Source organism: Amaranthus tricolor, chromosome 4, assembly GCF_026212465.1.
Source record: "Amaranthus tricolor cultivar Red isolate AtriRed21 chromosome 4, ASM2621246v1, whole genome shotgun sequence".
NCBI lineage: Eukaryota > Viridiplantae > Streptophyta > Magnoliopsida > Caryophyllales > Amaranthaceae > Amaranthus > Amaranthus tricolor.
Window position 1 is genome coordinate 13,647,949 of NC_080050.1, and position 18,153 is coordinate 13,666,101.

Genomic DNA, 18,153 nt, shown 5'->3' on the forward strand with positions numbered 1-18,153 from the left:
ATATTCGATTCCGTTACCTACGTCTTGAATTTTGCATACCAAACACACCCTTAATACTAAACTATCTGCTAATGAAGGAGTTCTTCTTGAAGATCCTACTCTTTATATGAGCCTAGTACAAAAATTATATTATATCATAATAGTTCATGTGTCTCCAAATAAAATCACAAACACATCTGAATCCATCTAATCAGAATTTGACTTTGTTAATCAGCCTATCTTACCCCATAATGACGTTATGTTGAACTAAAAACTCGTAGGAAAAGCTAGCCGTAGATGTGTGGGGTAACAATAACGCTTACATAGACAACACTTTACAAAGTATCCTGATATATTATCGCCTAAAATAGGGATTATTAAAAAAAATAAAGTAACCCGAGCCAATCAAAAAGGTAAAGGAATAGGACATCAGCACCAGATTGCTTGATACTGAAAATCAACCCCAAGAGATATACTGCTTCATTCTTGAGATTTGCTTCATAATCGATGAAGAAAATGTGTACACAACTAACAAATGTAAATAACTAGCCAACCTGCAAGAAATATGGCAACTGAGTCATCTATCAGATGATTGGAGAGCGAAGTGGCTTATTTGAGAAGAAAGCCAACAAGTTTCCTTTCACATGTTCAAACAAATCTTCGAAAGCCTCCTCCGTGCAAGCAGCAAGGTGGGGCGTCAGAACAACGTTGTCTAAATCCAATAGCTCTTTAGGGACACTAGGCTCATTATCAAAAACGTCGAGACCAGCGCCTGCTATTTGGCCTTCCAGCAAACATTTGACCAGCTCGTTCTCATCAACTACAGATCCACGTGCAACATTGATGATTACTCCTTCCTTACCAAGTGCCAATAGTACTTCTCTGTTTATCATATGCCTTGTTTCATCAGTTAACGGGCAACATAATACAAGTACATCACTATTCTTGGCCAGATCTTTGATGTCTGAGTAAAATGAGTATGGAACGGAAGGTTTGCATTTTCTTGAGGTGTATGAAATACTGCAATTGAAGGCTGCAAGCCGTTTTGCAATTCTGGAACCAATGCTTCCCAAGCCAACAATGCCTATTTTTCTGCTTCCTATCTGCAATCAAAGAGAAAAACAGCATTAAAATCAAATTTGGGAAAGAGATAGTTCAATCTGTTGTCTATGTATAAGTGTTTCATTCAATTTGTCAAACAATTGAAACAAACGAGATGTTAATTGCTATATGACACTTCACTTATACTAGGCACGTGAAAGGTGCCCAACCGCACAAGCCTTAAAAATTAAGGGGTCTCAATAATTAGCTTACAAAGTTTGATTAATTTCGATTAATTTTTATTACTTTTACTTAGGTGCCAAAAATCGGAAACATAAAATGAGCAGGATTATTGAGTGTGTTTACTACATGAGTGATTACGCCAATGCCATTAAGTGACTTTCATCTAAGCGTCTGCCTAGCCAAGGTTTGAAACGGCTTGAAATGGTTGGCCCAATAAATTAGACATAAAAAATTCAAGTATATGAAACATTTTCTACTTCAATGACAGTAATGAAAGTTAAGAACATAGTGCATAAATGCAAATGCAGTAATGGTCGCGACTACGTTACCAGAAAGATGATGTCATAATGGAATGAGGTTATCATAACGCCCAAGTATTGGTCGAAACCATATGCCCAAAACACAGATTTTTTACACCTTTACAACGTGGGAAATATTAGTTCTTTTTAATTGAAAATTTTACAATGCGATCGACGTGATGCGATGCAGCCTTATTTTTACACTATGGATGAGAATATATGTGAATAATTATTGGAATAGATTTTCTTAGTTGTAGGTTAATATTAATTAGGGTGTAAAATTTTTAAGAGCAACACTTGTTAATTTGTATTGATTCATGTAGATTTGAAATCGGAGGTGCTATGGGATTGATTGTTTTTAGCGTTGTCGTCAATGAGATATCCATGTCTTTTTTACAAACCATTTGGTAAAAACTACTTACCAATCATCAATTAGCAATTTGACATAAGGCTATTCTAAAGTCAGGTTTAAGAATTTTAATAATTTTCACCTGAATTTACAAATAGAAATTCGCAAGAACACCTGTTACAAAGACCCAACATTGACACAAAGACTGATGTACAAGAACACAGTAAACCAACAACTTTTAACCCGAAACTTTTAACCCTGAATTTAAAGTACCCATATATGTAATGTTACAAAAAGACCCATCCAACTACATGTACACAAACAAACTAAACCACAAAATTATAATCAAAAACTTCGAGTACTAATATATCTCCATAAACCAAGAACTTTGAACCCAAAAGTTTGAGTGCCCATACATGTTGATGTCGTGTTACGCAAAAAAACATTCAGCTAGACATACTAACATACACGAACAAACTAAATTTAGAACTTTCAAACTGAAACATAGAGTACCCATAAATGTTGTGTTGCGCAGAGGACTTACAGACTAGACAAACAAAAACAAACTGAACAAACAACTTTTAACACGAAACTTTGAGTACCTATGTACATCATTTTCGACTGTTTGATGTTAGATAAAGACGCACACAAACAAATTAAACCAAGAAAATCCAACCAAAACATAGAGTAACCATATATATATATATATATATGGTCAAATTCCAGTGAAAACCAAGCTTATATGAATACCGTGAAAATCAATTTACATGATCAAAAACTATTACTTTTTACAAAAATTGTTACTTTTGAAAAAAAAAATGTTACTTTTTTTAAAACAAAAGTTGTTACTTTTTACCAAAAACGTGTTATTTTTGAGAAAAAAAATTTTAAAAAAAATAATACAAAGTAACACGTTTTTTCCAATAACACTTTTTTATGTAAAAAGTCACCTTTTTGTGAGTTTTGTTCCAAATTTTTTTTGGAAGTAATACTTTTTTTCCAAAAAGTATCATCTTTTTTTAACAAAAAAAATAAACTTTTTTGCTAAAAGTAACACTTTTTTAAAGAAAAGTAACACCTTTTTAATAGAAAAGTAATACCTTTTTATCAGATAAATTAATTCTCATGGTTCTCATATAATAATGGTTCTCACTTGAACTTTGTTATATATACATATATAACCAAGAATTTTCAACTCGAAACTTTGAATACCTACGTATGTCACATCCAATTATACTTACACGAGCTAACCAAGAAGTTTTAAATGGAAATTGAGTACCATACATGTGTTGAAAAAAAAAACCCATCCGACTAGATGTACACGAAGAAACTAAACCAAAAACTATTAACCCAAAACGTACCATACACAAAATACTCGTCCAACTAGACAATTTAAAACAAGACCTTTTAACCCAAAACTTGGACAATTATATCTCAAAGATAATGCCTCAATAAACCCTAAGTTCCCAAATTAAAGTCATAGACTTTATAAATAATCCAAATAACATCCATGTAGGACTAGGATATGTAGGGGGTGTGTGAAAGTGGATATCAAATCTAATCTAAATATCCAAATTTCCAAAATTTTCAGATATTAACTATTGAGATCTGGATATTCAATTATCCTATTTAAAAGTTGAGCTTTTCTTCAACCATTTTTATTTATAACAAATAAAGAATTTAGTGATGTTGGCGATCGGCATTACTCATTTAAAGAAAACCTCTACTTTTTGAGTGCAGCTTAATACTAATTAATTCGATTATCAAGATAAACAGATAATTTATGATGCCCTGAGAAGTGGACAATATTAAAAAGAAAACAAGGATAATGTAAGTATAATTATGTGCGATCTTCATTTGACAAAAATACACATTTAATTTATTTATACAAAATGGTGCTACGGATGGTAGAATGTGGCTATTGTTGTTTTGATGAGTGAAGAATTGACGACGGTCGATGGCACAATCTAAAAAAATTATTGTAATTTTTTCTGAGTAGGGATAAAGCACTGTGAAGCCCAAACTTCAAAGACTTGAGAGAGGAATGACAATATGTGAGTAAAGGTGAAGTATACTCCCACTACCAAGGATCAAAGATTAGTGATTCAAAAACTGGTATGAACACTCAGACCCAATTAAAAAAAAACAAAATCAAACAACTATCAAGAACAACAACGTACAAGCAATAAAGAAACAATCAAAATACACACAACGATTTACGTGGTTCACCTTAATTGGGCTACGTCCACAGTCTAGCTTAGATGTTTTTATTGCCAATGAAGAATCTCCAATGGAGTTAAAATGGAGGTATGATCACCAATTGAGAATGAGAGACATTTAGAGAGAGAGAAAGAGAGAAAGAAAACTAAGTAATCTAGAGAGAAAGAGGATTAGAAAACATAGAATCTTAAACTATGTGATTTGGCTTACTCATAGTACACAGGTTCTATTACATGCAAGAACATAAGAAATGAAAAAGCCGAGTGAAAATTGATATAATAGGATCCAAAACATAAAGCCGAGTCGGCTTTTCCTTGGCCAGAGGAAAAGCCGGGTTGGCTTTTACTTCTACCTCCTAATCTAATTTTGCCTTTTAATGTCTTTCTTCTTATTCCAATTTTACCCCTTTTTAACTTCTTTACTTAGGCATTTGAGAGATATTAAGGACAAAAGCCACACCTTAATTACAACTATCTCCACCTTGACTTGAGTCCGAAAGCCAAACATCCCAAACACGCCATACCAACATCAACACCAAAACAATCCAAAAGACATCATCGAAAGCTAACAAAAGTGTGTAAATCACATACACAATTCTAAGATGAAAAAATTCACATTCTCCTTCTTTATGCAAATCACATGCATCACCTATAGACTACACCTTAACTCCAACACTAGCATATCACATACTAAATGGTGCAAAACCCCAATCAAGTCTACACATAAACTAAACTTGGCATATATTAATGATTTAGTCATCATATCTGTCGGATTGTCTTTCGTTGCAATCTTGATCAAAGTTAATCTCTTGTACTCTATCTCATCACGAATGAAGTTATACTTAATCTCAATATATTTAGTCCTTCTATAAAACGTATTTTGATTGTTAACCGAAGGTATCGCACTTTGGCTATTACAACATATACATACCAAACTCAAACTCGGACACAACTCACCTATAAGACCTTTCAACCACTTCTCCTGTTTGAAGAATTCTGCTGCTGCTATACATTCCGGCTTCGTCGTAGATAGGTTGTCACATCTGGTAGAAAAGACGTCCAACTAATCGTCGTACCACCCAAAGTGAATACTAAATCCAAGGTCAAATTTCTACCATCCAAGTCCCCCGCATAATTGGAATCACAATAGCCAATGAGCCCGGTCTTGTCTATCCCAAACTAAGGCATACAACTGATGTACTCTTCAAGTATCTAAGAAGCCATTTCACTGCATCCCAAAGTCGTTTTCCCAGATTACCCATGCACCTACTCACCATGCTCATGGCTTGAGCTCTGTCGAGTCGACGACACACCATAGCGTACATAATCATCTTTTGATGAAATTTTTGTATTGAACACCCTGCATATCATCTTCTTCTTGCTTGGTCCGAGGGAAATGATCTTTAGAGAGTAAGAAATGAGAACCAAGGTGAGTGGAAATAACTATGGCGTTGTCCATAGAGAACCTCTTCAACACCTTATCTATGTATCTCTTTTGACTAAAATACAAAAACCTGTTGTTCCTATCCTTAACAATCTCCATTCCAAGAATCTTCTTTGCATCTCCAAGATCTTTGATGTCAAACTCCTTCAACAATTGCTCCTTTAAATCCTCCACCTCAAGCATCCTTTTACAAAAAACAAGCATATAATCTACATACAACACAAGATAAATCAAGGACCTTGCTCTAGTGCTCCGCATATAGACACTACTATCATATGAGCAACGTGTAAAACTATGTGATAATATGAAGCACTCAAACCTTCTATGCTCTTGTTTTGGAGATTGTTTCAAACCATACAACGATCTCTCCAAGCGACACATAGTCCTCCTTACCAATTACCTCAAAATCTTGTTTTTTCGTCTAATTGATGTAACTCCATGTCTCATTTAGATTTCTTCGTCTAATTCACGTTGAGAAATGTTGTTTTTTCATCTAATTGATGTAACTCCATGTCCTCCATCGCCACTAAAGCAAGTAGGGGTCCAATTGAAGAATGCTTTACCACAAGAGAGAGCACCTCATGGAAGTCAATGCCTACACTTGAGAATAGCCTTTTGCTACTACTCTACCTTTGTAAATAGGGTCAACTCACTTGATAATCCTTCTTTCTTCTTGAAAACCCACTTGCAACCCATAATCCTCTTATTCTTGGGTGCTTTCCCAATACACCAAGTACCATTTTTTGCAAGAGATTTCATCTCTTGCCTCATGGCTCCAAGCCACTTGTATCTACCATAACCATAGCATCCTTGAAAGAACCCGGATCATCACCGCCTTTTACCTTACTTACAACCATGAGAGCATAGGCCATGTAATTACATTCCTCAATGTACATCTTAGTTGGCTTTACATGCCTCTTTGACCGGCTGCGCATTGACAGATGTTAATTCCGATGGTTGATACATATTATTCTCAACCTGTGTAGCTTCGAAAGCTATAGGAGGCTCCATCTCAGCACAAGCATTATGTGTTGAATCTACATTGTTAATGACAACAAAATCCAAAGGGCAAGGAAACATAAATGATTCATAAAATTTAACATCTTTAGATGTTATTACCGTTCTAGATTTCTCACACCTTTACCTTACTTACAACCATGAGAGCATAGGCCATGTAATTACATTCCTCAATGTACATCTTAGTTGGCTTTACATGCCTCTTTGACCGGCTGCGCATTGACAGATGTTAATTCCGATGGTTGATACATATTATTCTCAACCTGTGTAGCTTCGAAAGCTATAGGAGGCTCCATCTCAGCACAAGCATTATGTGTTGAATCTACATTGTTAATGACAACAAAATCCAAAGGGCAAGGAAACATAAATGATTCATAAAATTTAACATCTTTAGATGTTATTACCGTTCTAGATTTCTCACACCATACCCGATAACCCTTAACACCCAACCCATAGCCAACAAATATGCATTTTTTAGCTCTAGGTTTAACTTTCCCCTCATTAACATGTATGTATGACGGACATCCAAAAATTTTTCAGATTTAAATCATCAGCCTGTGAAAAATATCATACCTCTTGTGACACTTAAAGTCAAGTGCGATGTAGGGAGAACGGTTGATCAACTAACACGACGTAGACACCGCTTCGGCCCAAAACTCCTTTCTAAGTCTTGCTTGACTCAGCATCATGGTATTAAAACTTGGCCGAGTCAACTCGGAACGAGCGAGTCAACACGGATTTTCAGTTTACCATTTCAAAATCTCTTGATTTTTAATGTTGTGTACGAAAACGACACATCAAGACGCAAATCGGCCAATTTTACTACTTTACACCGCTGTGTATTTCGCTTAATAGGGGCGAATTTTTATCTTTAAGGACGAGATTTCCACCATTGGAGAAGCTAGAGCTCGAACTTAAAGCAGATGAATGAGGACGAATGGCCCATGAAGTCTTTAGGCTAATGTAAATTAAAAAAGTGAATAGAAATCTTTTGGAGTAAAAACTGATGGCGTAAAGGCTGAAAAAAGTAAGGTGGAATGTGCTATCTTGCTAGCTATCATCCACTATTGTTTTTTAACTGCAATATATTTTTTAATACTAATAAATAAGGTTCAACTGTATTAATTAGTATAATCAATATTTTAATTTTTTTAATTAAAATAATACATAATTTTAATAAATATCAATAATCATCTTGTAAAATTATATCGCAATTCGTTCTGCAATAATCAAATTTTTTCTGTTCCCGCGACCACAATCGCGACCATGACCGTGTTTATGCACTATACTCAACATACATCTTGCTCTTTCCAACAATGTCTTATTCATCCTCTCGGCCAATCCATTTTGCTGAGGCCTATCTACGTATGTGTTACGCCTTACTATACCCTCCTTTGAGAAACTCATTATCAACAAATGCAAGACCATTGTCGATCCTCAATGTCTTAATTTCATGCTCCATTCTCTTCTCTACCATTGTCTTCCAATCTTTGAAGACACCCATCACTTCATCCTTAGTGTTAATGAAGAAACACCAAACCTTCCGATAGTAATCAGCAATGAAAGTAAGAAGGTAGTTGCAACCACCCAAGGAAACCCTTCTTGATGGACCCCAAAGATCTGAGTGAATGTAATCAAGAACACCTTTGGTGCAATGGACAGCGGACTTGAAGCTAACCCGTTTGTGTTTCCCAAACACACAATCATCACATAAAGAAAGCTTCTTCCCACCAAAAAAACCCTTCTTATTTAACACATTCATGGCTTGCTTACTCATATGGCAATGTTTGGTCTCTTCCTTACTCATAGTAGACGTGGTGAAATTCACCGATTCAGTAGCCATGGAACCTTATAATACATACAATCTCCCAACAATGATACCTCTCATCAAAATAAGCGAGCCTTTTATAATTTTCATGACACCACCCTCATAGGACATTTACATCCCAAAAAATCTAATGTACCCGAAGAAATCAGGTTTTTTTTCAATCTCGGAACATGTCTCACATCACATAAAGTCCTAATTAACTCGTCATGCATCTTGATAACAACACTAGCAATGTCGACTATTTAGCATGTATCATCATTACTCAAGGTAACATTTCCACCATCCACCATTTCATAGGTAGAAAAAAAAATCCCTATTAGGAGTCGTTTGAAAAGAACACCCAGAATCAAGAATCTACTTATTGTCTCCCCTGTACGGTTGTACCCATCCGTTACTACCAAAGCACCGTCATCATCGCTATCAATAGCATAGCTTGCATCTCAAGATGTAGAATCTTAGAGTCATTCTCGTTTTACACTCTCTTAATTTCCAACAATGTTTCATTATATGCCCCTTCAACTTGCAATAGTGACATGTCTTACCCTTGTTAGAAGGCTTAGACATAGACCTACTCTATTCTTCCCAGCACAACTAGAACTAATATCACTTGTTCATCCTTTTACAAACAAACCCTCACTTAATCCATTTATCTTTTGAGTCAATTGTTTTTTTATAAGGTCTCTTTGAATCGAAACATTCTTTATATCATCAAAAATCCAATTACTCGATTGATATAGCAGGATCCAAAACCTAAAGACAAGTCGGCTTTTACTTCTGCCTCCAAATCCGAATTTGCCTTTTAATGCCTTTTCTTCTTATTCCAATATTAACCCTTTTCAACCTCTTCTTTACTTAGGCATTTGAGAGATGTATTAAGAACTAAAGTCACACCTTAATTACAAAAAAAGGTTTACTTAACGGCAAGTAGAGTGAGGGTTTGAGTATGGAAATACATGTTTAGACTCTCTTTCATTTTACTTGTTTTGGGCCTACGGAACACGAAGTCTATTTATCCCACTTTATAGCTAAGATGTTAAAAATGTAGATACTTTGGATATTCGAATTTCAAATTACTGAATTCGTATTGTTCCTATCAAGGCCTGCACACAATTAATTTGCACGAAGTCAAGTTGTTGGTGTCTGCTGATTGAGAGGCTTATTTTCCCTATCTAGTCCTTTCAATAAGACCACCTTAATGAATGTAATTGCAACAAGGGTTAGCAAGGCCCATAGAGCTTCTACGGGGACCTTCTCTGATAATCAAAGATGAGTACCTAACAAGCCCTATTTAAGTGAATCACTCTTTAGCTTGGAGTAAATATATGAGGTTTTGTTTATGGCGTGAGGCCTAAGTTATTCCTTTTGCCTCACAAGAATTAATAAAGTTATTCAATGCAAGGATGATTGAACACAATAAGTGAGGAACGTTCTCAGTGAATGCATTCACAGAGAAGCTTGATTCTCAGAATTAGTTAGAGTTTCAATACCTTGAAAATGATGAATGAAGGAGTATTTATATCTCATCATTTGACATGAATTCCAAAGATCCTTAACCATACCAAAGAATGTTTGATTTGTCCTTGAAAAATTACCATTATCAATGTTGAGATGAGTTTCCTTGTGGAGTCAAGTACAAGCTCTTACGTGGCGACTTTTTATACACTTGCATAGGTGTATTGAATATAAAGGATAACTTTTCTCGTTTTACGAGCGGCCTCTGCGTATTCACAGCAAAACGTATTTCTCAGTCCAGTTATTAAAGTGGACGAAGTATGTAGCTTGCACTATTACCCTGCAACCTTCATTTAATGCTTTGACTTTTAGGAGATTTATTTATATGTGACGAATTTGGGTACTGCTTTAAGGACCCAGATCCAAACACGTACAAATTTTATCCAAATATTCATTTCTAAAACTGCGTAAGTATCTAAATTTTAAAATTCAGATGTTCAATTTTCTGAATCATATATGGGTTTTCTCAAATGGGATATTTGTAATCGGATAGTTGGATACTTTTGCACACTCGTAGAGTCGTAGTTGAATGGTTTATAGAGGTTGATAAGTTCAATTTGGGTTAATTCTTATTGAAGACTTAACTCTTCTTAGATGGTGAAAATCAAACACACCATATAACAAAATTGTGATTCTTTAATTCTCTTTATTTATTTTATTTTAATTCTATGTATTTTATTTATCATCTTAATTATTTTTATAAAAACCGAACAAATTATACCTTCTTCGCTCCTTAAGTTATTTCCATTCGCCATTTTGAGTCATTTCATTTGTTGTTACTTAAAAAATATTTCTATTTATATCACAAATTTTAAACATAGTTAACCTTATTCATCTTCATTTTAATATTTAATTAATGCTTATGGTTCCACTTATTTTCCACTAACTCATTTTGATATTTTATATTCCTTATAGTCCCCACATGTTTTTCAATAACTTTATTTGAATATTTTTTAATAATTATGGTTCCTATATTTTTCCGACTAACCTTTTCTCCATCAAATTTATTATTCAACAAGAAAAATATATTAACTAACTAAAAGATTATATTTTTCTTACTTTTCGTGAACATTGTTTATGGAAACAACTCTAAGGTATAGAGGGAGTATTTAACATATTAAAATACTTCATATCTTAAATGTAACTTGATTAGATAACCTATATTTTAGGCAATTTGTTAGAAATGTTTGTGTTCTCACTCAAGTTTGAATCAGTCTTCTATACACTGCTTTCCTTAATATTGTATGATGTTATGGCCATATGTTTATAATGTATGTTTCCCGAAGCATTTTGGATTACATTTTCTGTTTATATTGACTAATATCAATCAAAATTCAAATGATGTCTTGTTTACCAAATCCTTACATTTTAGGACTTGATGGTTATGTTTCGATTCTGAATCATGCTTTGAGAAATAAGATTCCTTTTAGGCTTTCTATTTCACATATAAGGAGTCTTGAACTTTGAAAGAGAGACGTGAACTCTGAAAAGACAAAAGCTTAGTAAATCGTTATAAGCTTTCTTCTTAATTTACATCTTAATTTAGTAAAGCCACTTATAAGACACTTTTCTAAAGTATTGTTCTTCGTACTATTGAGACTGTTGATAACTTTATCTTTCATTAACCATGGAATTGTTAAGATTGTTCTCCTCTAGAAGAAAAAATTTGTGTGTAAAAGAAAGTGAGTTCTTCAGGTGATCTAAACTTCCAAATTAATGGAATAGGTGAATCCTACGGGTTAAGAAAACACTAGGAAGAAGTAGACTATTTGCAGCTAAACCTCGTTAACAATTCATTGTGTTTTGTCTAAGTTATTTTTGCTCATTATTATTCAAGTATTATTTCAAAACCGGTTTTAAGACGCCGAAACATCATTCAAAAGAAATTTCAAACCGACAAACTCTTCATTCACCCCACTAAAGAGTATTTAGTCTCCTACTCGAATCTTCACTAGCACCATGAAAAGAGGCCACGTGATAACTAGCTTGTAGGACATTGGATATTTTAAAATTCATTGTATACATTTTACCTTTAATTCTATTTTTGGAGAAATAATAGAATAAATATTCATGTACAAATTTATGGTACATACATTAGAGCTATGAATAATTTTCGAGTTCATTGCATTTTACTCCTTGATTCACGGATCACAAAATCACCACTCGTTGAAGAGTGTGGAGGCAAAATAATGGGTGCAGATCCTTCTAGTTGTGGTTTTTGTTGTGCAGATCCTTCTTGTTGTGAGTTATGTTGTGCAGATACATGTTGATTGATTGGGGCTAAGTAAAAAACAGGTTAACAGACTATGCATTGCAAAAATGAAAACACATTGAAACGTTGAGGTACACGCATTGAGAACCTCACCGTTTTCGGAAATAAAAACACTTACAAGTTACACTCTTACAAATGAAGTATTACAATTGAGTAAGAGATAAAACAAAGGGCTATGTGTTTAGGCCTAGGGTTGTGTTTGATGTGTTTTGATGAACAAAAAAGCTCACAATTTATAGAGCTAAAATACACTTAATGATAATAAATATTTAAGACTAAGAATAAATGAAAAACATAAGCTCACTATTTATAGAGCTAAATTACACTTAATGATAATAAATATTTAAGACTAAGAATAAATGAAAAACATAACAGCTCCAAGAATGTGAATGGTGGAAATCAGAACCCAAGGAGCACTGACCCAGGTCGCTCATTCGAGCTTGAGGGACGCTCGTTCGAGCAACCAACACCAGACCCTTCTAATCTGCTGCTTGCATGCTTTTGTTCCCTGACTGCTGAGGTGCTCGTTTGAGCATGTGAATCGCTCGTTTGAGCACTTAGTTGCTGGTGAGTCTGTTAGCTACTGAACTCTGTGCTCGTTCAAGGCATCACATAATCACCTTGGTGCCTCGTTTGAGGCATCAATGTCGGACCCACAAACTACTGATATTCTTCAATAAATTCTATCATCAAGTGTCATAAATCATCATGTTTAAGTCACTCATTCAAAGCCTTCATTACTTCAAGACTTAAACACCATCATAATCATCCTCATTCATCACCATATTAAGTTATCAAATTTAAACACCTACATTAACAATCATAGGATTTCATCCCAAGAGTCACACATGAATGCACACATCAAATATGCACTCAAGTCACACCATTCATAACAATCTCCACCTTGACTTGAGTTCACCCAAGTCAAAGCATTCATCAATCCACTTCATCTTAGAAAAATATAAACAAGCATAGAAAAACATACACACCTCATATGCCCGAAAGGACATCACTTCAAACAAGGAGCTAGACCAACCAAGTCAACACATAAATCCAACTTGGTTGCAGGCAATGGTTTTTTCATCACGTCGGTTGGGTTATCTTTAGTATCAATCTTCTTCAAAATCACCCTTTTGTGCTCAACTTCATCCCGAATGATATTATATACTTGATATCAATGTGTTTGGACCTTCTATGAAATGTACTTTGATTCCTAGCCAAGAGGAGTAGACACACCTTTAGCATCTTTCATTGAGAAGCGTTGCACAACTTTCTCAATATACTTCCTTTGGATAAGGTATAAGCCGGACAACCACTCCACACCCTATACCCCTTTACACCCACTCCATATCCCACAAAAATGCATTTTCTAGCTCTAGATTCTTACTTTCCATCATTTACATGAATATAAGCCGGACAACCAAAGACTCTAAGACCAGAATAATTTATCGGAGTGTTGTACCACACTTCTTGTGGTGATTTAAATTTCAAGGCGATATGAGGTGAGCGATTGATCTTGTACCACACTTCTATGTCTCACAATACCTTAACTCGCACAATATTGAAGAAATTTATTATCAACAAATTCAAGACCATTATCGGTTCTCAAGGTCTTGATGCTCCTATCGGTCTTTTTCTCTATCATTTTCTTCCATTCTAAGAAAACATCAAATACTTCATTTTTGTGTTTAATGAACACCAAACTTTTCTTGAGAAGTCATCTATGAAAGTCAACAAGTAGTTCCAACCACTAAGTGAGGGCTTTCTTGAAGGCCCCCACAAATCGGAATGAATATAGTCAACGATTCCCTTAGTGTATTGGATGGCGGGTTTAAAACTAACCTCTTGTGTTTCCCATAATACATCGTTCGCAAAACCCAAAGTTCCCGAACTTTTTACCATCAAATAAACCTTGTTTAGAAAGTTCATACATACCTCTTTCTCCCATGTGACCAAGTCTCAAGTGCCAAAGCTTTGTTTCACGATCGAACATTGTGTTTGTGGAAACATTTGCCGAGCCGAATTTAGTTGAACCTTCAAGAGCATACAAACTCCCATTCATCTTCCCCTTCATCACCACAACCATGTGACCAAGTCTCAAGTGCCAAAGCTTTGTTTCATGATCGGACATTGTGTTTGTGGAAACATTTGCCGAGCCGGACATAGTTGAACCTTCAAGAGCATACAAACTCCCATTCATCTTTCCCTTCATCACCACAAGTGACCTTCTATCAACCTTCATAACTCCACCTTCACAAGTGATGCTACACCCGATCTTATCAAGAATACCCAAAGACATGAAATTCTTTTTCAAACTCCGGAACATACCTCACATTGGTCAAGTTCCTCACCATTCCATCAAACATTCTCATTTTCACAATCCCAACTCCAACCACCTTACACGTTGTGTTGTTTCTCATGGTCACATTTTCCTCATCAACACTTTCAAATGTTTGGAAGAAAGTTTTGTTGGGAGTTATGTGGAATGTGCACCCCGAGTCAAGAATCCATTCATCACTATATTTGTACCCATGTGTGGCAACTAAAACACCACCATTATCACTATCATTCACGTAACTAGCATTGGCGTCACTAGTTGTGTCCCTAGCCCCATCATTACTAGCATTTTTCTTTTTCCATTTCTAATAATCTTTCTTGATGTGGCCTTTAAGCTTGCAATAGTTGCAAGTCTTATTTTTGTTAGGCCCCCATGACGTCGACCTCCCTTTACCCTTGATTCCACCCCCACTAGTGGAACCTTTCTCTAATGTCCTCCCTCTCACAAACAACCCATCACCCGAGCCACCCCGTGATTTTTGTGACAATTGTGTATCAATGAGATCCCTTTGAGTCCAGAAATTTTTCACATCGTCACTACTCAAGTTTTCTCTACCATAAAGTAGAGTTTTTCTAAAATTCTTGTAAGATGGAGGAAGAGAACATAAGAGGTAAATAGCCAAGTCTTCATCATCAAGCTTGACTTCTATGTTTTGCAAATCCATAACAATGGAATAGAACTCATCTAAGTGAGGTTTTAAAGGTTTACCTTCCTCCAAGCGTAGATCGTAGAGTCTACTCTTCAAAAGAAGCCTATTGGTAACACTCTTGGCCATGTAGAGTAATTCCAATTTCTCATATCCCCTTGGTTGTAACTTTTTTAACAACTTCTCTTAGCACTTCATTAGAAAGGCATAATTGGATTGCCGATAGTGCCTTTGTATCAATCTTTTCCCATCTCGCCGCAGTCATTCCTTCCGGCATTTTGTCTACACCATCAATTGTCTTTCGCACACCATTTTGAATCAAAATGACTTTCGTTTTGACTTGCCATAAGCCAAAGTTTACACTCCTATCAAACTTCCCTATATCAAGCTTCATTGTAGACATGTTTAACCAACAACGACTTCTTAATCACCGTAACAACAACTTGGCTATGATACCAATTGAAATGATAGCTAGGATCGATACATTTCGAAGTACTTTGATGAACAATACCGAATTCAATGAATTAACAAACATTTGACAGAAAATAAAATTGCAAAAATGACACAATGATTTAAGGAGGTTCACCCAATGATGGCTACGTCCTCCGTGGTGTGTAGTTGCTTGTTTATACTATTTCAAGAGTAAAACACTCTTACAAATAAAGTATTACAATTGAGTAAGAGATAAAACAAAGGGCTATGTGTTTAGGCTTGGGGTTGTATTTGAGGTGTTTTGATGAACAAAAAGCTCGCTATTTATAGAGCTAAATTACACTTAATGATAATACATATTTAAGACTAAGAATAAATGAAAAACATAACAGCTCCAACAATGTGAATGGTCGAAATCAGAATCCAAGGAGCACTGACCCAGGTTGCTCGTTCGAGCAACCAGCACCTGACCCTTCTGATCTGCTGCCTACATGCTTCTGTTCTCTGACTGCTGAGGTGCTCGTTCGAGCACTCAGTTGCTGGTGAGTCTGTATAGCTACTGAACTTCGTGCTCATTCAAGGCATCACATAATCACCTTGGAGCCTCGTTCAAGGCATCAATGGCAGACCCACAAACTGCTGATATTCTTCAATAAATTCTAACAAGTGTCATAAATCATCATGTTTATGTCACCACTCAAAGCCTACAATACTTCATGACTTAAACACCATCATAATCATCCTCATTCATCACAAGATTAAGTTACCAAATTTAAACACTCACATTAACACACTCATAGGATCAAGAGTCACACATATATGCACACGTCAAATGTGCATTCAAGTCACACCATTCATAACAAGTACCTGGCGGATTATACGCATCTCAACATTTTTCTAAACCGTTTCGTAGCTAAGTATGATGTCTAAGCAATTAAGCCCGGTAATAGTATTGATTTTATTTTCATTTTTCCGTCCCACCAATTGTTCTCAAAAAAAACACAATAAACTATTATCTATATCTATTGAATAGAACCTCACAAATCAATAGGAGTAAAATACAATAACAAAAAATCAACAAGATAAGTTTTAGATAATAAATTTACCCGATGCCCTAAAGGAAAAGTAGAAGCGCTCCAATTCCCTCCTCGAACAAACCGATCCGCTTCAGAAATCCTCCGAAGAACATCAAACAAAAGCGCAATCGCAGTATCAGCGCAGTCCCGAGAGAAAACATCGGCGGCATTAGCAACGGTGATTTGACGACGGCGACATTCATCGAGGTCGACGAAGTCAACGCCAATGGTCGAGGTAACGATGCATCGAAGTGAAGGAAGGTAGTTGAGGATGTTATCGGCAGTAATTTTAGGGCCAAGGTTGGTTACGAACATTGCGGAGATATTGGTGGCGCTGGAAGCGGCGAGGAAATCAGGGAGAGGTAGCTGCGATTCGTAGGCTTTGAGGAAGTTGAAATGGAGACAAAATAGGGGTTCGTAAAGAAGGTAAATTGGTGGTGGTCTTAATAAGAGGACTTTAGGGAGATTAATGGAGGTTGATAACGCCATTGAAGAAGACAAGGGAAGATCAGTGAGAACTTAAGTTTTAATATGAAGTGTGTTGAATAGTGAATAGACCATCTTCATATATACGTTGGAGTGACGGATACAATGTCGCATAAACGGCGTGTTACAAGCCACATCAATTTGGCCATTTTCATGTACATAGTTGATTTCATGATTCACAAACTATTGTGTTTCACGGTTTGTTTGAGACATCGTCTTTAATTGATCCGATCTATTATATATTTTGTAAAATATTATAAATAGGTATTAAAAATAATATAAGTAGACATTTAAGATATTAAAGGTAGACATTAAGGATACGGTAAATAAACATTAAAGATAATGTAAGTAGGCATTAATAATGTGATAAATAAACATTAATTTTCAATGGATTAGGCTTGAGATACGTCTCTCAAGAGACTAGTTGTTCATGGTTTGGGTGGTGAATTGGTGTGTAATAATAGGAGTTTGTGTTGGTGTGCGCATAATAATTGGATATGAATCGTCTTATTTAATATATTTGGTATTTTGTTTTACAGAGTCGAATAATTTATACGATATTTGAAATCTGGAAAATTTAGATTGAATAACTGATTTATAAGTCGAAAGTCGGATTCTGATCAGAACTTTAGCAAAATCATATTTCGTTTTTAATTGAAAAATTCTATTTAACCTTTTGAACATTCAACATATTGCCAAGATTGGTTTTCAATCTATGGAAAATAATTTTGATCAAAGAAAGAAAGAAAAGTGGGCATAAGTATTTATATGCACAAAATCAAATAATAAAAATTTCAACCGCTCTTACGAGCGACGATCTCATAATAAGACGAACCATTTACAATCCAGCCCATTATCAATTAGAATTCAAAAAAAATATATATAGAAGATATAACTACCATACTTGAAACGAATTGTTCTCTGAAACTTTCATTACTGCGCCAAAAATTGAAGAACGACAATTAGGGAAGA

General features: G+C 35.3%; 1 protein-coding gene across 1 annotated transcript; it reads right to left on the reverse strand.

Moving 5' to 3' along the window:
• Positions 1-281: 281 nt before the first annotated feature.
• LOC130809850 (glyoxylate/hydroxypyruvate reductase HPR3-like) lies at positions 282-17,258 on the reverse strand. Its single transcript, XM_057675683.1, has 2 exons — positions 16,726-17,258; positions 282-1,082 (listed from the first exon to the last, which is right to left on the reverse strand). Exons 1-2 carry the CDS (start codon positions 17,182-17,184, stop codon positions 564-566), a joined length of 978 nt encoding a protein of 325 aa, XP_057531666.1. The 5' UTR covers positions 17,185-17,258; the 3' UTR covers positions 282-563.
• Between the last annotated feature and the right edge of the window lie 895 nt (positions 17,259-18,153).

Coding starts and splice junctions, on each gene's coding strand:
- LOC130809850 (XM_057675683.1), bottom strand. CDS start 17,184: ATGGCGTTATCAACCTCCATTAATCTCCCTAAAGTCCTCTTATTAAGA. Junction 1,083..16,725: donor CTTTTCCTTTAGGGCATCGG/GTAAATTTATTA, acceptor CTTTGATTGCAG/ATAGGAAGCAGAAAAATAGG.